Source organism: Hyaena hyaena, unplaced genomic scaffold (genome assembly GCF_003009895.1).
Source record: "Hyaena hyaena isolate Hyena2069 unplaced genomic scaffold, ASM300989v1 scaffold_231, whole genome shotgun sequence".
NCBI lineage: Eukaryota > Metazoa > Chordata > Mammalia > Carnivora > Hyaenidae > Hyaena > Hyaena hyaena.
In genome coordinates this window covers 1193523-1218768 of record NW_024080862.1, presented here as the reverse complement: position 1 = coordinate 1218768, position 25246 = coordinate 1193523, and the positions used below count along the sequence as shown (strand labels likewise).

At 39.0% G+C, this 25246-nt stretch overlaps 1 protein-coding gene across 6 annotated transcripts in view; it reads left to right on the top strand.

The window, feature by feature from the left end:
• PBRM1 (polybromo 1) overlaps positions 1-25246 on the top strand; it is a 117312-nt gene that overhangs the window by 40954 nt on the left and 51112 nt on the right. For all 6 annotated transcript variants that reach the window (XM_039243634.1, XM_039243637.1, XM_039243636.1 and 3 more), the window contains 6 exons: positions 3102-3243; positions 4353-4450; positions 12631-12907; positions 14741-14846; positions 19073-19715; positions 24325-24536. In XM_039243634.1, coding sequence (XP_039099565.1) covers positions 3102-3243; positions 4353-4450; positions 12631-12907; positions 14741-14846; positions 19073-19715; positions 24325-24536 — 1478 coding nt within the window. The remainder of the gene's footprint in view (positions 1-3101; positions 3244-4352; positions 4451-12630; positions 12908-14740; positions 14847-19072; positions 19716-24324; positions 24537-25246) is intronic.

The window sequence follows — 25246 nt, the reverse complement described above, 5'->3', positions numbered from 1 at the left end:
GTTTCAGAGTCTGTGTCTCCCTCTCTCTCTGACCCACCCCTGTTCACGCTGTCTATCTCTCTCTCTCCTAGAANGAGTCTGTGTCTCCCTCTCTCTCTGACCCACCCCTGTTCACGCTGTCTATCTCTCTCTCTCCTAGAAATAAATAAAAATTTAAAAAAAAAAAAAAAGAGTATAAAATAATCAGGAGTCCCTGGATGGCTCACAGTTAACCAACTGTGAGCATCCAACTCTTGATTTTGGCTCAGGTCATGATCTGACCACAAACCCAGTTTGTGGGTTCAGGCCCCTTGCGGGGCTCTGTGCTGATAGTGCAGAGCCTGCTTGGGATCCTCTCTGCCCCTCCCCTGTTTGTGTGCATGCACTCTCTCTTTCTCTGTCTCAAAAGTAAATAAACTTAAAAAAGAAAATGTTAAAATAGTCATTGAGGGATGACTGAGTGACTCTGTTGGTAGAGCCTGTTGATTCTTGATCACAGGGTTGTGAGTTCTAGCCCTACATCGGGCATGGAGACTACTTTTAAACAAACAAGCATTGGGAATTTAGCCAGGCAGGATACTGAAACCACCACATTATTAAAAATAATAGGAAATAAGTAATATTGTAATTCTCACAGTGCGGGTTAGGTTTTACAGTATACCTAAAAAGAGACAACAATACAAAAATATCTTAACTGGGCAAAGTCAGACTAAGCTGATACTGCCAGGGCAGATAACTCACTTTCCAAATAATAGGAATTAAAATTCTTATACTTGCTGGAGTCTAGAAAATAAGGTTGGCTAGCACCAGATGTTTCATGGTTTTGCATTTGTAATCTCCATGTTCATCTTTTGATCAGTAAATTTTATGATGTTTTTACTTAATCCAAACTAAAGAGGTTTTGTACACAAGTAGGATAATAGACCATCAGTTTATTTTGCCCTCTTAAAATAACATTGACACGAAAGCTGCCATTCATAAAGAAAATAGTTTGGAAGTTGTCTTTTATACTCTTTGTGTTGGAAAAGGTAGTGACAGTTTTCTAGATGTTGAGAAGTTCCCTTTTAACTCAACAGTTTTGTCCTTAGTTTCTTTTCTCCCTCAGTCTTTTTTATTGTTGTTGTTCAGTCTCATTAATTAGTTTAGTTCAAAAGAAGACCTATCCTCAGGCCAACTCAATCACCTGCCTACAACCTTCTTGTTAAAATGTTCTAATATAAATCTTGCTTTGTTAAGTCAATAATTCTACACCTTCCCCTTTTTAAATTTACTTTCTGACAGTTGTCTGGCACACAGGTAGGGGAGTGTGAGGAATAGAAAAGTAGCTAAGGTCTAGCTGGGACACACTACCAGAATTCTGCAGGGTCAGCTTTTAGGATGACTAATCTACCTCCTTTCTAAGGACATGCAAGCCAGTAGTGCCTTACAGGAGCTGGACTACCTTCTCTCCATAGGAGCAACAGGGAAATCAACAGCAGTGCTGCCAACTAGAACTTTCTGTGATGGTGGAAATGTTATTTTCTCTGCCCTTCTGTTATGGCAGACACTAGTCACATGTGACTGTTGAGCACTTGATATGTGGCAGGTGCAACTTTGGAATAAATTTTAAATTTTATTTTGATTTAAATAGCCACATGGCTAGTGGTGACTCTGTCATACAGCATAGTCCTAGGAAGATTTGTTGTCAGAAGGATGATAGCTGAGTGTCATCAAAAGCAGCAGAAATGGAAGAGTGGTCAGGAGCTAGACAGTGTGACTCCATATACCACTTTACACTGTGCCAGGGCTTGTCAGCCCCATCGTTTATTCCCCATTCTGCCCATTCTGCCCCTGCTCTGCTTGATTAACATCAGTCTGATGAGTATCTGAGGATTTATTATAGATTGTCATTACAAGTTTGAGTTCCATGTCTGTTCTTCGTGGGTGTTGAGAATACTCAGCACTTTACCCCTGGAGTCAGCCCAAGTAAGTCTGAGGCTATAATTTAAGATCTGGTGCTGGCTGCATAAGCTGGTACGGAGAACTGCATTTCTGTGTCGTCGTGTGCTTTACTCCAGAGATGTCCTCTAACACTCGTATCTTTTTAAGTGCACATGGAATCTGCACATAGATTGCAGGTGCTCCCATCAGAAGATTTCAGTCTATCCTAAGTGCATATAGTTAGGGCAGACTGACTCTTGACTTTGTATAAAATGTATAAAGGAGTTTATGAGAGTTCATATTAGCAGTAGCCATAGTGTCTGAGAGACATATCAGAATTCTTAAGACTTTTGGGGCGCCTGGGTGGCTCAGTTGGTTGAGCGACTGCGACTCAGGTCATGATGTCACAGCTTGTGAGTTTGGGCCCTGTGTCAGGCTCTGTGCTGACAGCTCAGAGCCTGGAGCCTTCTTCAGATTCTGTCTCTCCCTCTCTCTGCCCCTCCTCTGCTTGTGCTCTGTCTCTCTCTCTCGCTCTCTCTCTCTCAAAAATAAATATTAAGAAAAATTTTTTTAAAGAATTCTTAAGACTTTTAAGTAGAATAAATAAAAACCTTAATTTTAAGTCATCATAATTACTTACAAATGTTTGTATTGGAAGGGTAGTAGTGAGTGGACTCTGACATGTGTGCCTCTTATTTACCATCTTACACTATCTTCATTGTACATATGTGTATCCATCCCCCAGAGTTGCTCTTTAATGGTATTGCCAGTACTTTCTCTTTTCTTTAACCTTTTTATTTTCAGAAGTGGCTAGATCACCATGGTTCTTCATTAAGGTAGCTTAAAACCTCCTTGATTTTTTCCCCCCTCTTCTTGCGGTTTGAATGTTAGCCACTAACAGGGGTTTTCCATTAGGATTTTTGCTAGTTTATGTCCTTTGTAATTGACCACCTTGACACCCAGGTCCTCTTATTACTTCTAGTGTTTTTCTTCTGGATTTTCAGGTAGACTGTCGTGCTGTCTAACTATGATGGTGCTTTTGCCTCCTTTCTGTATTGAAAGTGTGTTTACTAGGCCTCTAATTAGTGTCACTAGTAAAGAGGCCAGCTACTGCTTGTTAGGAGTTTTGAACTGGACTTTCAGTAAGGATGTTTCATCATTTTTGTAAAGGCAAATGGTAGCTTTGTGTTTGTCTTTCACAGAACAAAGCTAAAGAACCAAGAATATGAAACTTTAGATCATTTGGAGTGTGATCTGAATTTAATGTTTGAAAATGCCAAACGCTATAATGTTCCCAATTCAGCCATCTACAAACGAGTTCTAAAATTGCAGCAAGTCATGCAGGTATGACTCTTGGATTTGCTTAGCTGTGGTATGTATAACTGAGGTAACTTTGCAAACTATGAGGATATACTTTCAAGAGGTGTGATTTCTCCCAGCAGTATCACATCATTTATTTCAACCACAAGTCCTGCTGAGTATCTTTTTAGAGTTGTCAGGACCATGTAGAGTAAAAATACTAATTTAGAGTGAGTTGCCTTTGTGGAAAGAGCAGGGATTTGTGCCTGGGGAGTAATTTTACAGTCCTCAGGAAGTTTCCTTCCAATCACAGATGATATTCTATTATTTAGATTTTATTTCTTTGGTTCTAGACCTTGTTAAGGTAGGATTAGTCCTAGGGGAAAGGACATCTTAAAGCTAATTAATCATTGTACAGTGTCCATGAATTTATCAGATCCTTTCTGATGTGTATCTGGAGTCATGGGGCCCTTATGGGTTTTGAAACAGAAAGACATAGATATGAAATACAAATTGTGTCTATTGGTTTTGGGTAGAATGTTTCTGGAAAGAGAGTCTCAGAGCAAGGAAGCAACAAAAGCCATTTTAGATCACCTGTAGAATTTTCATTTTGTATAGTCAGTACTGGCATAAATGCTTTGGATTTGAAGTATTTTCTTTCAGTACTCCATATGTATTCTCTAACTGCAGTGGTTAGACTTTCAGCTGTTTGGCAGAAGGTCTTTAAAAATGCATGTGTTGAAAAGTAGATCTTCTTTCACCTCTCACATTAAACTTTCTTCTTAGCCACACTGTTGCTTAAGAAGTCATGAGTACCGAAGACTGTCTTTGAATTGGCTTTACTTAAAATGGCCCCTGGGGCCAGATGCCCCTTCAACTTGCCTCAGTGCTTTTAATGTCAGTGCCCTTTGTAGTCTTGCATTTTAGCTAGTGTTGAGTCCTCGAACCTCCGGATCCATTTTTTAACCTACTTTTCTGTCATGCAGGCTTCTGCTAATTGGGTTATTGAAGATGTTTACAGACTCTAATTTTTTGTGTCCTACATGCAGTTGTGTTTTTCTAAGAGAATCTGAGATGTCTACCTCGTTAATATGCATATATTCCAGGAGTGTTCAGCAGGGTGAGCTTGACTTCCTGGATCTGCTCTGTTTCAGACAAAGAAAAAGGAGCTTGCCAGAAGGGATGACCTTGAGGATGGAGATAGCATGATCTCTTCAGCCACCTCTGATGCTGGTAGCGCCAAAAGAAAAAGGTACACATTCTTCTCACAGCTGGAGACACCTCCATTTCTATTATTTTATTTTTGAGAAGCGCAGAAAAATGTGTTTTTAAGCTATCAGGTATGAATTTTCTTATAAACTTTAATTATTTAATAATACATCTTTTAGAATTTATTTGTAAATCTTATGATTAGCACTTTTGTTGGCCAAGTACTGTACTGGTTTTAGATGATTGAGATAAAAGTGGTGACTCCTTATGTAGCTTGGAAGAACGTGTTCCTCTTTTTGCTGTCTGGGTCATTTTGTTTTAATGTGGCATTTCCAGAGTGCCACTTAAATGTAATTTAGGTAATCTCTACATGGTGAATTGCAAAGCATTCAGTACTATCACTGCAGTGAAGTATGTCACTCATACTCTTACATCTTCATTTTTCCTTATGAATCTGATCTTTATTTGCCATTTTAAGGATGTCAGATTGTAAACTACCAAGTCATAACTTCTTGTAGATCATAAAACGCTAAGCTAGATGTTTGGTTTTCTCCTCTTTCTAATCTTTCTCTGAACTTCCCTATCGCTTCCTTTCTCTCACGGGTTGTGTGGAAGGGCACCTAACTGTGAGATTCTGAAGCTGGACTCCATAAAAAATTATACAAGAACATCTCTTTTGTCTACGCCTCCCACACAGTTTCTCTGGCTTGATCTTTGTGGAACACCATATTCTCCCTCAGCCTTAACTGTTTCACCATCTCTGTAGCAGCAATCACCCCAGAGAGGACACCTTAAACAAGAAGTAAGCTAATCACTAATAGCAGGGACAGGTTCAAAGTTGAATGAAGAAATACTAGTAACTGTTGACACTGTTCTGTTCATGCACTAATAGATCCACTAAGATCAGAGGATTAAAAGAAGTGGTTTACAAGAGAAGCTATCCTGTCTTTTCCTCTTAGAAATAGCATTTGGGAAAATTGTGTTAGTTTTGAAAATAACTGCTGTGCTATGCCATGGGAACTAAATCGATTGGTGTGCCCTGAGATGTGAATCTCCTCCATTGCTGGCCTATGAATCTCATCCTTCCAAGTTCTTAATTCCTTGTTATACCAGGGACTACGGAGGAAAAATGTGAAACCAGATCAGAGACATCAAATCAAGAACATCTTTGAGTATAATTATATAACTCTACTACAGCATCACCTGTGTTTTCCAGATCAGTCACTCATCAAAGATAAAAACTTCTAAGGCAAAAGAAGGTAATGGAGGCAAAAGTGATGGTACAATTAGTGCCAACACTGAATGAAAAGAGAGATCTTAAACTAGCTGAGTGTTAAAAAAGCAGTTCCGAAGAAGCATTAGCCCAGGCCAGATCCTTAAAAAGTACCTCTGTCTCTCTGTGGCTTGTAGTTTGTGGGACAACCCAAGTACATCAAAGGAAAGTTATTACTCTAAAACCTCCCATAAAAACAGAAATAAGTATTATGTTGTTAAAATCATAAAAATCCCACTTCAGACAAAAAGTCTCCATGAGCGGGTTTCTTAGGAAGTGTTTTGAATAATAAGGTGAAAAGCACAAATAAGAAGAGCAAACACAAATCCTAGCTCAGGCAGTAAAAGAACATACTTGGTTTTAAAATCTAGTCATGAGTGGCCATTAAGAAGTTGAGAGAAGCAAGTCCTATACTCTGGACTGTGTGGCAAAGGAATAAACATAATGAGCCTTTTTGAAGGTAGTTAACGTTAAGAGGTTTTGCTAATGAGAAATAGACTTTTCCAGAATTCAGGCAAACATAGCTGTCTAATACTTGTCCACAGAAGTCAGGACCAGGTTTTCCAAGTACCACTCAACTTGACTCCTAAATATTGTGTATGACTCGATCTTTGCCTTATTTTTTTTAATATCGAAGAATCTGAGAACAATTAATACATGTTTTCTTCATTCTGGGAGTGCATTCTTCTCCCCCACCCCTTTGCCCAAGAATCTACCTGCTGTCTTCCGGGTTAAAATGTTCCAAGTATTCCTAATATCTTTTATCCTTTGGATTGAAGAATCCTCTTTTTTCTCAACCGTATTTGGTTTATACGTGATCCTCCGATGTTGCTTGTTTTATTTCTCTTCACATGTAATGTTTGTTTCTGCTTTCCCAGGAACACTCTTGACAGTGAGATGTTGGGTCTCAGGAGGCTCTCCAGGTGTGCAGTCCTTTTTTATGCATAAACATATTTTTAAAAGTATAACTTTTGTGGCATGGTCAGTACTGAGTAGTGAAAAGTGAAGTCTTAAGCATGTGAAATGACAGTGTTTATTTGGGGGCCACTTTATTTTATGAATAAGAAAGCAGTATTGTTTAGAAGTATAGTTGGTAAAACCAATTCAGAATTAGTCTAGATAGTTTGGAAGCCTTCCTTTGTTGCTAGCTTTGCCAGGGGCAGCAAGCCCCCTCACAACTCGTTGTGCTTGTGCTTGTGCAGCAGAAGGCCGAGGCTGGGAATACAGTGGCAGCGTCAGTATCCAGAGGCTGGCGGATGCTGATTCCCTTTCAGGGATGTCTTCTTACAGATTGAGGGGTGGTGGAAGGATCAAAATCAATGTTGATAATCTGGGCGATGTTAGCCTGTGTTGGCATCTGTGCATTTGGGTTAGTGCTTCTCAAGCATGAATACATTTCCTCAGTCTCTGATCTTGCCCATGTTTTGTTTCTTTGAAAGCATCCATTCTTTTGCATGTTTCTTATGATTTGGAAAACAGCCTGCAAGTTGCCATTTTATAGTCCCAGTGATCATTGTGTGGTGCTTTTATTTTCACCTTAGCCTTCTGGCATTCCTGGAGTGTCCATTGCTTGCAGAACACCAGACTCTGCTCTTCCAGGCCATGAAGGAAAACGGTTAGGCATCATCTCTACCTGCCAGGAACTTACTGGCCAGGAGAAGAGGCAGGTTGAAAACAAATGAAATTATGTGGGAACAGTGTAAGAAAATAATTGCACAAGGTACACAATTGTGTAGTTCTATAGAACTACATGAATGATTGCCCAGGTAGCTCTAGGAAATATGATTTCCCTATTGTGCTTAAGAAAAGGTTTCTTAAATCATAAATTTTAGGAAAAGACCATTGGTTGTTATTTCTCTTATATCATTCATAGTGTATGGCACTAGCTCTGGATAGTAGTAGAAATAGAAACATGGGGCATCATGGAGTAGTGTCATACTCCCGAGCTCTAGAACTTAACTGCCCAAGTTCAAATCCTAGTTATTCTAATTAGCTTTGTGATCTGAGCCTCACCTCAATTTCCTCATCTAAAAACGGAGTTGATAACTATACCTACGTAAGATAGTTGTGAGGACCTAACTGGTTAGTGTGTTTGAAGCCCTTAGAACTGGGCCTAGATGCAATTAGTACTCCATCAGTGTAACTGTGATTATTTTCTGGGAGTATTTCCTGCGACATTAAGATTAGGTAGACTTCATTTTGTGTTTAGGCCAGTGTCTAGTCCGGGAAACTCATTAGAAAAGGTTTATTATTTATTAAAAGGTTTTAGCTATTAAAAGATTTTATTCCTTAAAGATTTGAAGATGCAGTAAATGTAGCACACCTTGTAAAGGAGAGAACCTTTGAGTTTACTTACCTTAACAGCAGACATTACTGAACCTCTGGGACCAGGATGTTAAATGCTGGTAGACCTGGAAGCCTACGAGGGTAGAGAGGCTCTTGGTAAGTGCTGACTTTTGAGAAAGGGAGCAACATCATAAAAGCAGTCTAGTCTCAGTTCTCATTGCTCACTTTATGCCCTTAGGTACTTGCTTGATTTCTCTAATTCTCCAGTTTTCCACCTGCAAAGTTGGGATTATAAGTGTACCTGGTTCTTAGAGTTTGAGGATTAAATGTGAGTGCACGTATAGTGCTTATTAGCACAGTCCCTGGCACATGGTAGAAGTGTTGACTGTAACTATAAATGGGAATTTTGTGTGTTTCTATGCAAATATGAATACATATAATAATAACTTCAGAGGAAGAATACTATTAAGACATTTGAGGAAGTAGTCAGGCGCAGAGTATGAGGGTAAGGACTAACACTGAGGCATGAAAAACTGAAAGGCAAGATCAGACCCAGAAGGGCTTTGGAGACCCTCTAAAACTTGGAGATAAACTAAGAGAAGCAAAAGGTGACAGTGATTACAGTGTTTGAGGCTGGGTTGGGAGTCAGGGGGATGTGATAGGCCCTGGAAAATCAGGATTTTCAGGATGGCCCTGGAAAATCAGATTCAGAACAGAGCTTCTAATCTTTGAGCAAATTAGAAAAAACACTCATTTCTCAAGACACTTTCATTTGTTAGAAAATTGCTATAATAGAATGATTTTGTTACCACAGAACCCTTTATGGCCCGTCTCCTGTAAAATTCTAGAACTGCATATTTATTACAACAATGTCTGTTATCTGAATTGGCATCCCCTTAAGTGTGGCATTCTTAAGTGCACAATGATAAACAGCTCTGGATTTGAACTCCCTTGAGATATAGTTTACTTCACTGTGTTCAAAGGTACTGATTAAAAAAAGAATGAGTATGCCAGTTACAAGGTCTGAGATTTATGCACCTTTCCCAAAACGGGGAGAAGTAAAACAACTATTTACAGTTAGTGGTCTGCGAGAGGCGGTAAGACACATGGAGGGGTTCTAAGAAGAATCTGAAAAGCAAAGTAACATCGAAAACAGTGAACAGAAATACCAATTAGGGGAATATGGTATCTGTCTTTTGTAATATATAGTTTACTCCTTTCAGAAAGTACCTAAAGTTACTTTCAAAAGTCATGCATGTAATGAAGTTCAGCATCCATATTGGAAAGAGATAAAACAAATACACCCAAGCTAAAGCAGTTACTATAGAATATGAAATTTAGCTCTTGAGTTTTTCCTGGAAGCCAGATTAAAACTAATGTGCCAGTAGTTCTCAATCACAGAGGCACTATAAGGATCCAGAAAAATGTCAACAAAATAACAAAACTGGGTTTGTTCAGACAAGATTATAAGTGGCCGTAATAACAAAAGTTTTGCTTGCCTTTGGGGATGAAAACCAGTTACACATCACTCTCTTAAAGAGTGAATAATACAAATGGGAAAAGGATACTATTGGTAATAAAAGTCCTAAAGCAGTACCTTTTAGTTATTAGAGCAGTCTCTTACATAAATTCACATTTCACATTTTGAATATATATATTTTTAATGTTCTTTTTTATTTTTGAGAGAAAGAGACAGAACACATCGGGGAGGTGGGGGTGGGGTGGAGAGGGAGGGAGACACAGAATCCAAAGCAGGCTTCAGTCTCTGAGCTGTCAGGACAGAGCCTGACACAGGGCTCGAACTCAGAAACTGTGAGATCATGAACTGAGTTGCAGTTGGATATTTAACCAACTGAGCCACCCAGGTGCCCCAGATTTCATGTTTTGGATATGTCCCATTTAAAGCTCCCTGATGTCAGAGTTATCCCACTTACCATTCTTTTTCTTTGTTGACCCTTTTATTTTGTTGACCCTAAAATCCAGTTAAAAGCTTTCCCTCCTCTTCAAAAACCTAATGAAAATCTGCCCTAGATCCACTGTCAGTATTTGTAGCTTCATATAGAAAAGTCCACTGGTAATTGGGAGTGGTGGACTGGAATTAGGAAGGGAAGGGAGCTTACCTGGACTAAGTAAGGAACCTGGAATTGTTGTGTGTGGTATTCCTGGAATGAGGAGTGATTTCATTTTGAGTTGATTATTGAAGACATTTTTTAAGCTTGGTTTCAAAATCGGATTTCTGTGGATGGAACTGGAAGGTATTATGCTAAGTGAAATAAGTCAGTCAGAGAAAGACATATATCATATGTTTTCACTTATATGTGGATCTTGAGAAACTTAACAGAAGACCATGGGGGAACGGAAGGGGAAAAAAGAGTTACAAACAGAGAGGGAAGGAGGCAAACCATAAGAGGCTCTTAAATACAGAGAACAAACTGAGGGTGGATGAGGGAGTGAGGGAGAAGGGGAAAATGGGTGATGGGCATTGAGGAGGGCACTTGTTGGGATGAGCACTGGGTGTTGTATATAAACGATGAACCACAGGAATCTACCACAAAACCAAGAGCACACTTTACACACTGTATGCTAGCCAATCTGACAATAAATTATATTTTAAAAAGGGAAAGAAAAAAAAAGAAAACAGACAAAAAACAAATTGGGATTTCTGGGTCTTCATTTTGAAGCTCTACCCCCCACAAGTGAGACCTGAAGAAACCATAACTATCTTTAGTAGTTCTAAGCGTAGATTTATTTGATTACAGATTGAGATTCTGAAATTTTTCTTTAGAATCTTCCTGAAGGTTAATGTCATCTGTGTTCTAATCTCTGCCCAGATGTGGAGCTCTGTGGTTTTGGAGCTCTGTCCCAAATTCCCCTTCCATTCTCTGCTTGCTAGAGTCCTGGACTAAGAGGACTCTTGTTCTCACATCATTGCCCCAGATGTCTCTTCAGGGAAGTAATTCCCACTGTATGAAACTTCTGACATATCTAACAATTGCTTATGTGATACAGAGATACAAAAGTACCAAGAAGGGAAAACAGCAGAAATGATCCCAAGGCCACTCCAGATTACCCAAGGGAAATGAGCAATCTGAGTGAAGACACAGGAAACAGGTCCTTTTCCCTTCCTAACTGACCACTTTCAGGCTGTCTTAGCTCCATGATGCTTGGAAGATAGGCATTTTTGCAACATTTTATTATTGATTTTTATTTCATTTCTGACACATTTTTTTTAAGTTTATTTATTTTGAGAGAGACAGATAAAGCATGAGTGGGGGAGTGGCAGAGAGAGAGAATCCCAAGCAGGCTCCATGCTGCCAGTGCAGAGCCCGAGGCAGGGCTTGAATCCATGAAGCTGCGAGGTCATGACCTGAGCCAAAACCAAGGCGACTGAGCCACCCAAGCGCACCTCATTTCTGACACATTTTAAAAGCTTGGAGGAGAAAATATCTGGCCTTTGGCCTCATAATGAGGCAGCAGTAGAGTGAGTCACTGAACTGGGAGACCCATTTGGCCACGTTGTTTCCTTCAGAAATGAACTTCCTTCTATTTATAAGACAGGAAACAGATACAAAATATTTATCTCTAAGTACTACATTATATCACCTTATAAGTGTTGGTTGAATAGGAATTCAGTCATAAATCGTTTCTTTTTATTACCTACCTGAGTGTTCATCTTGAGCCTGCTGGTTTGAGTCTCACTAGAATTTATCAGTGTCCTGAAAACATACACAGAGTGGGACAGAAATCATGCTGGAAGATCATCTCTTCTAATAATTCACTGGACCACTCACCTTGGACAATCATTTAGCCTCTCAGAGCCAGTTTCCTCAACAGTTGAGAAACAGCCTGTCCTCTTGGGCTCCTTTTTAACTCAGGTTCGAATCTGTGGTTCCTTGACTTTGTTCCACACTACACATATTTGTTGCTTCGTATCACATCTCACTGGGAGAACCTGGAGAACAAGACAAGGATTCACATTCGAGATGAAAATTTTCCCAAGAGCTCAGGTGAACCACCAAGCATTTATTCCTTAGGTGAAATTGGGACATTGGATGCTGACAGAGCTGGAGGGAGCAGGGACTAACGGAGGCAGGATTGATGTGGGAGACCGCTGTGTGCATTGTAGAGACTCTGGTCTTGCAGATAGCCTCTCTTTGTTTTCTGGTAACCAGGATATGCAGGTGCTGAGTGGTTGTCTTAAGAGATGGGGTATTCTCTGTGTGAGTGTTTGGTTTTGGTGTTTTGAAGTGAGGACTGTTAGTAACAGCAGGGAATCAGTAGCTTTATTCCACTTTTGCTGTGTTCTTAAAAACAAAATGTATTATTTCAACTGATAGTAGAATTTCATTTTCTTTGGATGTTAGAGAAGGCTTTTTATTTTTTTAAGTATTGTATTTCATAAATATTCTAAACAGGTTTGTCTGGTGTTCATTGGCTGCTCCTGCCAGAGTCACTATGTTTTAATTTTAACTATTTGGAAATTCTCCTAATATTTGCTTATAGCTTCCAGCATGTTTACTGTGTTTGTGGCATATGTAATCAATAAGTTATAATCATTATAAAGCACCTTCCCACAAGTTTAGTTTGTTTCATTTCATATTCATCCCTGTGTAAAGAAAACTGAACCTCTTTTCATTTCTCCCCTTTTCTACCTCCCCCAACAGTAAAAAGAACATAAGAAAGCAGCGAATGAAAATATTATTCAATGTTGTTCTTGAAGCTCGTGAGCCAGGTTCAGGCAGAAGACTTTGTGATCTGTTTATGGTTAAACCATCCAAAAAGGACTATCCTGATTATTATAAAATCATATTGGAGCCAATGGACTTGAAAATAATTGAGCATAACATCCGCAATGACAAATATGCAGGGGAAGAGGGAATGATAGAAGACATGAAGCTGATGTTCCGGAATGCCAGGCATTACAATGAGGAGGGCTCCCAGGTAAAAATGTGTAGGAATCCTGCAGGAGGCACATTTTCTTTTGGGTGCTGGTAGAGTAATAACATTTTGAGAGACCAGATCTGGAGGCCTCACTCAGGTTGCTCCTCTCAATGACTAGCTCAATATTTTGTCTTTTCTTAATTGTTTAAAATGGGAGACAGTACATTGTATAGGTTAAAAGTTTATACTCTGTAATTTGACATCCCAGATTTGAATTCTGCTCTGCCAAATTTTGTGAAAGTAACTTATCTTTTCTGAGCCTCATTTCCCTCATCTGTGCAGTGGAGATAATAATAGTACTTGCAACACGGTTATCGTAGGATTTAAATAAGAGAATGTACACAGAGCATATAGCATGTTGCCTGGTGTTTAAATAAGCACTCAAATGAAAACCAATGACATTAAAATCTTTCCTCATTATTACTACCCTTAACGTACTTCTCCAGGGATAGTGCACAAAATGGTATAGTCATATAAGAATCAGGATATATATTCATAAATATAGCTTTACATCATTGATTTTGTTATGCAGCATCTTGATTTTCAGTTCTGTATCAGTATAATTATGATATATTTTTCTTTTGCTTTTTATTAAAATTGCATATTCTCTATTGACTTTATTTTTTATTGAAGTATATTTGACATGTAACAGTATATTAGTTTCAAGTGTACAACATAGTGATTTTATATTTGTATATATTGCCATGTGATTACAGTAAGTCTCGTTAATGTTTGTCATCATGCATAGTTACAAAATTTTCTTCTTGTGAAAGCTTTTAAGATCTACTCTCTTAGCAGCTTTCAGTTTTAATAACTAGTCACCATGCTGTACACTATATCGTATTTTCTAACTAGAAGTTTGTGCTTTTGACCTCCTTCATCCATTTTACGTATCCCAACCCCTCTCTCTGGCAACCACTGATCTGTTCTGTATGACTTTGGGGTTTGGGGGGGATTTTTTGTTTGTTTAGAATCTACATATATGTGAGATGATACGGTGTTTGTCTTTGACTTATTTCAACTAGTATAATGCCCTCAGGGTTCATCCACATTGTCACAAAGGACAAGATTTCATTTTTTTTAATAGCTGAATAATATTCTCCCTCTCCCTCTCCATGCGTGTATGTGTGTTTTCTTTATCCATTCATCTATTGATGGACACACAGTTTGCTTCAATATCTTGGTTATGGTAAATAATGCTGCACTGAACATGGATGAGAGTGCATATACCTTTTCAAATTTCCTTTATCTACGTTAAATCTCCCAGAAATAAAATAACTTTAAAATCATGTATTTCCTTTCCTTTGCTATCGCAAAATAAACTAGACATTGAAGGTACTTGTGATCAAACTCCCTATCATAGGGGTTTACACTCTCCTTAGTATCAGTGGCTACTGTGCCACTTGTCTGCCACTGATCGAGAAAAAAGCCACCTTTAAGAGAAGTAGCCAAAGAAGAGAGAGCATTTATAATTTTTAACTCCATTGAGCTAAGTCAGCTACCTTGAGGGTCCAGTGGTAGAGAGATTTATAGAAAAAGCAACACACATAAATATGTTTTAGAAGTTCTATAAAAACTTGCAGTGATTCTTACTGAAGCTGAAGCATGCATGTCTGGACATTGGAATCACCTGGAAAGCTTAAACAACAAACCATTTGAGGCGGAGGCCCACCCTTCAAAGATGTAATTTTGTTGCTCTATAGTGATCTCAAGCTTTATTTCTTTAGTTCTCAACTATGCCAACCTGTGTCTTTAAAGTTCTTTATAGATGAGTGTTATACTTCAGTAGAACATTTTTTAGAAAATAATTTTAAATATATTTATGGAATGTAGGTGTACAACGATGCGCACATCCTGGAGAAGTTACTCAAGGATAAAAGGAAAGAGCTGGGCCCGTTACCTGATGATGATGACATGGCTTCTCCCAAACTCAAGCTGAGTAAGGCAGACTCACACTTGTTATTCAGTTTAGTCTGTGAGAGATAGATCACTGATTTACCAAAAATAATACTTAATTGATTGGTGAATATGTTTGGACTTAAACTCTAGCATGGAGTTTCTTCTGTTCCTCTTAAGCACTCTCTTCTATATTTTAAGTAGTTAAAATGTGAAAAGCATGTGGAGAATAGTATATAATGTCAGAGGTTTTGTTTACTTTCTTAAATGCTGTGGACATTTTGTAAATATTAAGTGGTAAGAATAAATACTTTTCCCACATACTATGCCTGCAAGAGTATAGTAGATTTGGTATTTTATATGTTTGTTTGTTTGTTTGCTGATTACTAGAATTAAATGAATCTCAGCAGCAGATCCTAGATAGAATTTGAAGTGTTAGATTCTCAGCCACTGCAGTTGCCTTGGTGATTTTATTAAAACTGTGAGGGGAGAGGGGCTCCTGGGTGGCTCAGTCAGTTAAGCATCTGACTTCCACTCAGGTCATGATCTCGTGGTTTGGGAATTCAAGTCCTGCATCAGGCTCTGCGCTGACAGCTCAGAGCCTGGAGCGTGCTTCAGATTCTGTATCTCCCTCTCTCTCTGCTCCTCCCCCGTGCTTGCTTGTTCTCCCTCTCCCTCCCTCCCTCTCACACTCTCTCTCCCCCCGCCTTTCTCCACCCCTCTCCCAAAAATAAATAAATGTTAAAGAAATTAAAAACAAAACAAAACTGAGGAGAGAAAAGACAACAAAAGCAGTTAATAGCATTGGGCTAAACAAGAGGTTTCTGCCTTATTAACAATATGTAAATAAAATAAATACCACTATGATAATGGTGTTGTCAGATATTCTTTGGAAGTATATTTGCTGAAAGAGGAAAAACAAACAGACTTTGCTTTTTTATATGAAGAGTATTATAATAGTTTTAAGTATGACTTATTGCTGAGTGATGATTCCTTCATATTAAGGGATTTATCTTTTTTTTAAATTTTTTTATAGTTTATTTATTTTTGAGACAGACACAGAGCATGAGCAAGGGAGGGACAGAGAGAGAGGAAGATACAGAGTCTGAAGCAGGCTCCAGGCTCTGAGCTGTCAGCACAGACCCTGGCGCGGGGCTCGAACCCACAAACCGTGAGATCATGACCTGAGCCGAAGCCAACGCTCAACCGACTGAGCCACCCAGACGCCCCAAGGGATTTATCTTTTTATGGAATTGAAAAAGCGTGCAGTTTTGCAGAAATGAAAACCTTTGTTTTGCTTTTTAGGGACACAGTGCCTTTTCAAAATAGAATTAATTCTGGAAAGCACCAGGCTGGCTCTGTGGAGCAGGTGACTCTTGATCTTGGGGGCATGAGTTCAAGCCCCACATTGGGTATAGAGATTACTTTTAAAAATTAAGAGGCACCTGGGTGGCTCAGTCAGTTAAGCATCTGACTCTTGATTTTGGTTCAGGTCATGATTTCACGGCTCGGATCAAGCCCCATATTGGGCTCTCCACTGACAGAGCAGAGTCTACTGGGGATTATCTCTCTCCCTCTCTTTCTGCCCCTCCCCCCTAAATAGGTAGGTAGGTAGGTAGATAGTAAAATTTTTAAGAGTTAAAAAAAATAGAAGTAATTCCATAAGTTGAGTTAGAAAATGGTAGATAATTTAACAGTAAATACACACATACTTTTTTTTAAATTTCAGGGAAAGGAAATTTTAATGTATAATGGTGATTTCCTTTTCATTTCTCTGTTTTGTATTGTGAAAAATTTCAAACATCAACAAATATGAAGAGTGGTACCATTACTCTGCATTTATCAAGATTGTTCCTGGGGCACCTGAGTGGCTCAGTCGGTTGAGCATTTGACTTTAGCTCAAGTCATGATCTTGCAGTTCATGAGTTCAAAGCCCCATGTCGGGCTCTATGCTGGCAGCTCAGAGCCTGGAGCCTGCTTCAGTGTCTGTGTCTCCCTCTCTCTCTGCCACTCTCCTGCTCGTGCTCTCTCTCAAAAAAAACAGTGTCTTGCTTTTTCCTATATCCACTTTTCTCTCTCTCGTTTTTTTTAAGCTTTCTTTTTTATGTTTCTTATTTATTTCTGAGAGAGGGACAGTGTGAACAGGGGAGGGTCAGAGAGAGAGGGAGAGACAGAATCTGAAGCAGGCTCCAGGCTCTGAGCTGGCTGTCAGCACAGAGCCCAAGGCGGGGCTCAAACCCACGAACCGTGACCTGAGCCAAAGTTGGACACTTAACCAACTGATCCACCCAGGCACCCCTCTCGTTTTTTTGTTCTAAGTTATTTTAAAGGAAATTCAGTCATGTCACTTCATTTCTACATAATTCAGTATGTATCTCTAAAATTTGCAGATATTTTCTTAAATAACCATGAAATCATTGCATCTAACACAACTAAGCATTTCTTGGTTTCATCTAATACCTGACAAATTTTCAAATTTTACTGATTGTCTCACAAATGTATTTTTACAGTTGGTTTCTTCAAATCAGGACCTAATTAAGTTCTTTATATTCTATTTGATCATTAAATCTTCAGATCATAATCTAGAGCAAACCCCTCCTTTTATTTATCGTCAAGGCTTTGACTCCAAAAACCAGATCACTTTCTTGTACACTTTCAAGTTCTGGATTAATCACTTCACTTCTTTGTGATAGCAACTAACTTTTCCCTTTTTTCCTCTCATTTCTTAAAAACATTTACTCCAGACATTAGATTAAGTTTCAGCTCAGCAAGGATGCTTCATAATAGGTTTTCTATACTTAACATTGCATCACAGCTTGGAGCAGTGTCTGGTTGAGGTAGAATCTAAATAAAGTCCTCATACTGCATTTGATTGATACTTCTTCTGACCCATAAATTCCCCATCCACCTTTCTTTTTTTGCCTTCCAGTTTATTTGTTGAAGAAATTGGGATTGTATGTAACTTCCCAGAGCCTCTGTTTTGCTAATTGCATTCCTTTGCTATAGTTTAACATGTTTTAATTCCTTGACATTTCCTCTAAATTGGTAGTTGGAGCAAGAGGCTTGATCAGATTTAAATTAGATTTGATCCTCGTCTCCTTATTTTGGTACAGAAACCAACTTCACAGGTGGTATATGGTCTTTCACTGGGGGGTCGTGTAACAGCTGGTTGTTTCTCCCATGTGTTAACAGCTATTGATGCTGACTAGCTTAATACATTAAAGAGGGATAAAATAGCAATAGTGTGATTTTTATCATTCCTTGCTCATTTACCAACTGGAGTACTTCTGCATAGAGAGAGTTTGCCTCATCCAATATTTGTTTACCCAGTGGTAGTTTTTGTTTGTCTTGTTTTGTTTTGTTGGTTTTTGGTTTTCTCTTTTAAAAGGATAAAAGATTCCCTCCTCCTTTACTAGTTTTCAAAATAATGCATTGATTTCCCAGCATCCTCCAACATTTACCTAGTTTGTTTGTTCATTTTTATATATCATTTAGAACTACTAAACTTAGACATGTAGCTGGGTTTTAACCCATTACAGCTGCCCTTATTGATGTTCCTGTGGTCGCAAGCTGGCTGTTGTGTTCTTTTGACATGACCATAGTGTGGAGGCAGTGATAGATTCTTTACCATCTCATGTTTCAAGATACATGAGATTCATCTTATGCCAACTGGGCATCTGCCATTTGTTGAAGAGCTACTGGTGTACGTATTGGAAATACTTATTTCAAAAATAGTCAAAACTACATGGGGTTATGCTGCTACCAGATTGGTCATTGTTTCTACGATTTTCAGTGGACAGAGAGAAGAAATTTTGTGTTTGTTTTATATTTAAAGATAAAATACATCATACTGATGCTCTTATACAAATACATGTACTGATGCCTTTAACTGAGCTTTATGGCTATAAGATTTTTATGCAGTATTCTGTTTTAACATCTATATCTTTTTTCCTACTGTGATAAAAATCTCAGTTCTCAAGGATACTATAGTGGTGGAATTAGAATGCCACATAGATATTCATTTGCTTTATTCTACCTTATTCACAACTGTCTCAACATGGTAGTGCTTACTCTCTCACTAAAAATGATTACTGAAAACAGTTTAAATTTTTTTCCAGTTTTTTTCATTGTCCCTATGATATACATTAAACTGAGTTTTATGAACCATTTGTAGTAGTCCCTTTGTTATGGGTATGCTTTACCAGCTGTATACAAATTTGGGTTCATTTATTTCATTTTACCCATTTAACATTAAATCTCTTCCTTTAGGTAGGAAGAGTGGCATCTCTCCTAAAAAATCAAAATACATGACTCCAATGCAACAGAAACTAAATGAAGTCTATGAAGCCGTAAAGAACTATACTGATAAGAGGGGTCGCCGCCTCAGTGCCATATTTCTGAGGCTTCCGTCTAGATCCGAGCTGCCTGACTACTATCTGACCATTAAAAAGCCCATGGACATGGAAAAAATTCGAAGTCACATGATGGCAAATAAATACCAAGATATAGACTCCATGGTTGAGGACTTCGTCATGATGTTTAACAATGCCTGTACATACAATGAGCCTGAGTCTTTGATCTATAAAGATGCTCTTGTCCTGCACAAAGTCCTGCTTGAAACTCGGAGAGACCTGGAGGGAGATGAGGACTCTCATGTCCCAAATGTGACCTTGCTGATTCAAGAGCTTATCCACAATCTTTTTGTGTCAGTCATGAGTCATCAGGATGATGAGGGAAGATGCTACAGTGATTCCTTAGCAGAAATTCCTGCTGTGGATCCCAACTTTCCAAACAAACCTCCTCTTACTTTTGACATAATTAGAAAGAATGTTGAAAATAATCGCTACCGGCGGCTCGATTTATTTCAAGAGCATATGTTTGAAGTCTTAGAAAGGGCGAGAAGGATGAATCGGTAGGTTTTCAAAGCTATTTCTTTTTGAGAAGGTGTGATATTTAATGCAAAACAAAAGAAAATTCTGCTTTGATATACTATTTCAGTTTAGGTGCATGATTCCAGTTGGTAGGATGCTGTTTTGAATTGTAATTTGCCACAACTTGTAGAGAGATGCAGGGGAGAGAAGTCACAGTACTCAATCATCGAGGTCAGGACCAGTGAGAAGGAATAGAGCACAGAGTTGAAGATCTGTTGAAATGCATAAACTCTTAAAATATAGCCTTTCACAGAACACGTTTTTAAAGGATAAAATACTTATAAAATGAAACAGTATTGTGATATTTTTTAAACTTTGAGTTCAACCAGAGCGTGCTTTAAGTAAACAAAGATAGCCCTTAAGTTCTTGATCTGAGGTTAGACTGATTTAAATTTATAACCATTTTCCTTTCCTAAAAGGGTGGCTTCTCTTATTTTTAATCTCAGATTTCTCACTTTTAAATCCCCTTTGCAGCATTACAAGCACTGCAAGAAGCAGTTAAGTTTAATTTTCCATAAAACTTGAATTCCCTTTTAATTTTGATCTACAGTATATCTTTGCCACATAACACTGGTACAATCAGTTATTAAAACAACTTTAGTTCAGTGTTACAGCGTGTCTTCTGGTTGCTCTTAGAGTCACTTGGGGAAATATAAAAAGCTAAAGATACAAACCTTTCTGGAGCTTATAGTGTACCATGCTGAAAGGAGACTTTTAGGCTTTGGGTATGAAGCAATTCTAGCTGGGGAATCTGGTGAAGCCTGCATTTTTTCTGGATTTTGAAAGAAAAATTAGTAATAACGTTTGCTCTTCCCATTAAGCATCTGCTCTTTGTAAAGCACCGTGCTAAACACTTTATGTAGATAATCTCTAACCCTTATAGCCACTCTAGATGATAATCTTCCCACTTTGCATATGAAGAAATGGTGCCTAAACTTACAGAAGTAAGTTGCCACAAGTCACACAACTAGTAAGTGGCTCATCTTATTCCCCACCACAGAGCCAGTCACCAAGACACCAGTCATGGAGCCCAGCCATGGATGATAAGGCTTGTGCTCTGTGCTCTAAGAGCTTGAAGTCTGACAGTTGGGATAGGTCCTATGCTTGGAGGAAAATGATTCCAGGCATGAGACAACATATAACAACTTGATAGGTAGTAAAGATGGTGGAGTAGAAAGTCTGCACTGGAGCCTTTCTAAAAAAGGCATGAGGCATCAGGGAAGAATGGTGGAATGGGTGGGATGCAGATAAGGCAAGTGGTTTGAGGAAAGGCATAGGGTTAGAAAACTAATGTGTTCAAGAGATGGGTGAAGTTCAGGTCAGATTGGAGAGTACCTTGAGTGATGACACAGTTAAGAAATGGTCCTCATTGTTCAACAGTGGAAATACAAATGAAGAGAAAGATGGGGAGACATCTTGCAGTCAAAATTTGCATTCATTATTTTCATTTATTCAACAAATGTTAATTGAGTGGGCTACTAGTTATAAGTAGATACATAGGATGTACCAGTGGACAAAACAGACAAATCCTGCTTTCATGGAGCTTAGACTTCATTTTTATTCTCATTTTTTTTAAATAGTTCTTTTTTTTTTTAGAAAGGAATTTTTTTTTTTTAATTTCTTAGGTCTTTATTTTATTTTGAGAGACAGAGTGCGAGCAGGGGAGGGGCAGAGAAAGGGAGACACAGAATCTGAAGCAGGCTCCAGGCTCTGAGCTGTCAGCACAGAGCCCAATGCAGGGCTCAAACCCACAGACTGTGAGGTCATCACCTGAGCTGAAGTCAGACACTTAACCAACTGAGCCACCCAGGTGCCCCAAATAGTTCTCAAGTCTAAAGTCACTCCTCTCCTCCACCTCTGCCCCATCTCCATTACATCTTGGGGTTAGTTCTGTGAGTATTCTAAAAGTGCATTTGTCTCTTAAATCATTAGCAGCTTTGTGTATCTTATATAGATGTGACAATTTCAAGAAATAAGCAGGTTTGTATCTCTAGGAAATGAGCTCTTTTCATTTTCCCATTGTTGACATGATTAATAATTTGCTTTTGAGGCCTGAGAAGTAGAGTCTAGGGTACATTATTTACATGAGATAATGAGGAATTTCACTCTTGTGCCCAGAGCATTGCAAAACATAAGGGAGGCCATTTTTTATCTTTGTGAATAAAGCTCATATTATGACTGCTTACAGTACTTAAGGGTAACCCCATGCTGCTGAGGTGGAGATGCATCAGTTTAGTTGAATGATATAAACCATCATTTTATCTACTTTGCCAGTAATGAAGATAGACATCTTAGGGGTGCCTGTTGGCTCAGTTGGTTAAGCATCCAACTTAGGTCAGGTCATGATCTCACAGTTGGTGAGTTTGAGCCCCACTCTGCTGTCAGCGCAGAGTCTGCTTCAGATTCTCTATCTCCCTCTCTCTCTGCCCCTTCCCCATGTACGTCATTTATCAAAGATAAATAAAGTCTTTTTTTTAATGTTTTATTTGTTTCTGAGAGAGAGACAGTGTGAGCAGGGGAGGGTCAGAGAGAGAGGGAGACACAGAATCTAAAGCAGGCTCCAGGCTCTGAGCTGTCAGCACAGAGCCTGACACGGGGCTCGAACCCATGGACCGTGAGATCATGACCTGAGCCGAAGTCAGACACTTAACCAACTGAGCCACTCAGGTGCACCAATAAAATCATTTTTTAAAAAAAACATCTCAGAAACACTAAGTTCATGAATTTAATGAAGTCCATATGCACTAGATTTCCATGTTGATATCCAACAGTGTTCATGCTTCTTCACACTCACCCCTACCCGCCACTACTAGTCAGTATCACCTAGGACTTTACACCCTGAAATGGAAGGAGTCTGAAAAATGAGGCATAGAGAAGTTCATTCAGAGGACAGTGGTTTGCCCATCAGCAGTACTTTGTAACAGCACAGCGCTGACTCATGCCAGTTAGCTGCTGGCTTGCCTAATGTGTTGGCAGTATTCCTGAAGTAAGTTCTCTGACTACCTTAGAGGGCTTGGGAAGACCAGGAAAAGGGAAGCAGTAAGAGCTTCCTATACTCTTAATTATTTCATTCTACTGAATGTCTGCTTTACAAATAAAGATTACATACCAGTAAGGGAATAAGAGTTCTTTCTTTTGCCATCTTAAGTTTTTGTTCTTGTGCGTACAGGGAAGACTGAGCCTCTTAGATTAATAGATTCTTCATACTTTGTTTAAATAAAACAGGAAAGATCTGTCAGATGTTTAATGGCTGTGTAAAGAACTTCCCTTACTAGACAGCATGACATGATGGAATTAAGAATCTCGCCTTTCAGTGTAACAGGGATTATCAAAGATGCATTTTCACTTTTAATTTTATACTTAAAATTGTAAGCTATTATAAAATAAATTTTAATGTCAAGTGAACAGTCCTTCAGACATATCTTCAGAAAACAGGCATCAAAGTATCATAGGACTTTCTTTGACCAGTTTTTGTATTGCTTTCCTACAAGTGTTAGTATTTCTGTAATTTGAAAGGATCTTTAAAACCTTTCCAGAAACATTCATTTAAGTTGTTGTTGGCAATGTTTTTAGAGTGTTTGCCAGTTCACTTTTGCTGCTGAGGAGAAGCATTCTGGAAGCTTCACTAAAATGTGATACTGTAGCGGTGGATTGTCAGCAGGGGCTCCTGGGCCCGTTACGCATGCCACACTCCCCTGACCAGCACATGTCTGTAGATGTTGCTGAGACTTTGTATGTGGTTTCCTTTGTGAATGACTTTTCAGACCTGGGCTTCTTAGTTAATAGAATTATGTTTAAGTCATCCCCAGACCACAGTGGAATAGAGATAGTAATAAAAGTTCTTTCAGTCTGAATTCTGAAGTTGATTTTGCCCAGTCCTCTCATTCTGTAAATGAGGAAAGAATTTTTAGGAAGCCTTCAGCATGACATATAATTATTTTTCCCTTTTTCACTGTGTGATCTCTGCTGATTCCCAGCATCGTGTAGCTGCTGCTGCTGCGAAACTAACATGAACACTGACTTTGAAGCCTGTCACCATTGTAGGATGGATGCCCTCATGACTTTGCAGTTTAGGGTCAGATTTTTGCTGGGGCCTCCCAGCCTAGGCAAGGATGGTATAGATTTAAAAGAAAAGAAAACAGACTGCCTAAATCTTCTGTTAACACTTTATATGATGTGTTGGTCTCTCAATTAAGAGAAAGTAAAAGTTAATCAAGGATTAGATACAAATAAGTGCTGTGCATGGTCGGGAGGCTCAGTGTAGTCCCTGATTCTGGCTGCCCCCTTCTCTGGCCATAATCAACTGATAATCAGTTGATTTCTCCCCAAAAACTGTATGAGGTCTTTTCTTTTATATGCGCCATACAAGGAGTAAACCATAAGGAAAAGCAAACTAGTGGGCATGGGGCTCCTCGAGGTCAAACAACACTTCAGATTCTGTTGTAAAACTTTTCAAGGAGATTCCCTGCTGTACAGAACAACCCTTGTGCCCTGTAACATGTTAAAAGAGCATTTGGTAATTTGACATATAATTGAGGTATGTAAAGGAAGCAGCTCATATGTCAATGCATACTCTTGATCCCCTTATAGGACAGACTCCGAAATATATGAGGATGCAGTAGAACTGCAGCAGTTCTTTATTAAAATCCGTGATGAGCTCTGCAAAAATGGAGAGATCCTCCTGTCACCAGCGCTTAGCTACACCACAAAGCACTTGCATAATGATGTGGAGAAAGAGAAAAAGGAAAAATTACCAAAAGAAATCGAGGAAGACAAACTAAAGAGAGAAGAAGAAAAAAGAGGTTGGTTTCTTTTCATTTTATTAAATATGAGGAAATGTTATACTCTGTTCTAGTTTTGGTTCTCATCGGGAGCTGTGAGCATGAATCCTGTGTGTATAAATGTTGACTCTTTCAAAATGACACGTTGATAGAAAATGTTTTTATCGTCATCCGTTTGGTCATCAGACAGTTAAATTGGAAGTTACATGTGGCACAGCTATTATCCTAGTATTTCAGGAATGGAGTCCATTCATTCACAAGTGTGGGAGCTCAACAGGTCATATCCTGTGGGGAGATAAAACCTAAGGAGCCCATCTGGAGCTAGAAAGCATTCTAAGCAGTGAGTGTATCAGGGTGCTACCCCATCATCTTGTAGACTGGCTTTCCTCCCACAGACTCAGGCCGGGTTAGTAGATGATGCTTTGGTTGAACCATAATACTAGGAGGAAATTTTTATTTTCATTTGTATCAACCCAAAAATGTTACTTTGAGTCACTTGCCAGAATTTAGAAATATTTTGACAGAGGGCTTTTATTAGAAATTTGACCGTTTCTGGACTCTCACTGGAGTCACCACTGTGGCTGACCGAGCCAGCAGGTCCACACTCGCATGCACGCTGCTGCCACCACTGCTGCCCGCGAGGACATGATGTGCATGGCCTGCTTCCAGACGCACGTCTACGGCTGGGCAGCAATGTGCCCTACTTCCACTTGAGCCCACTGCCACAGTCG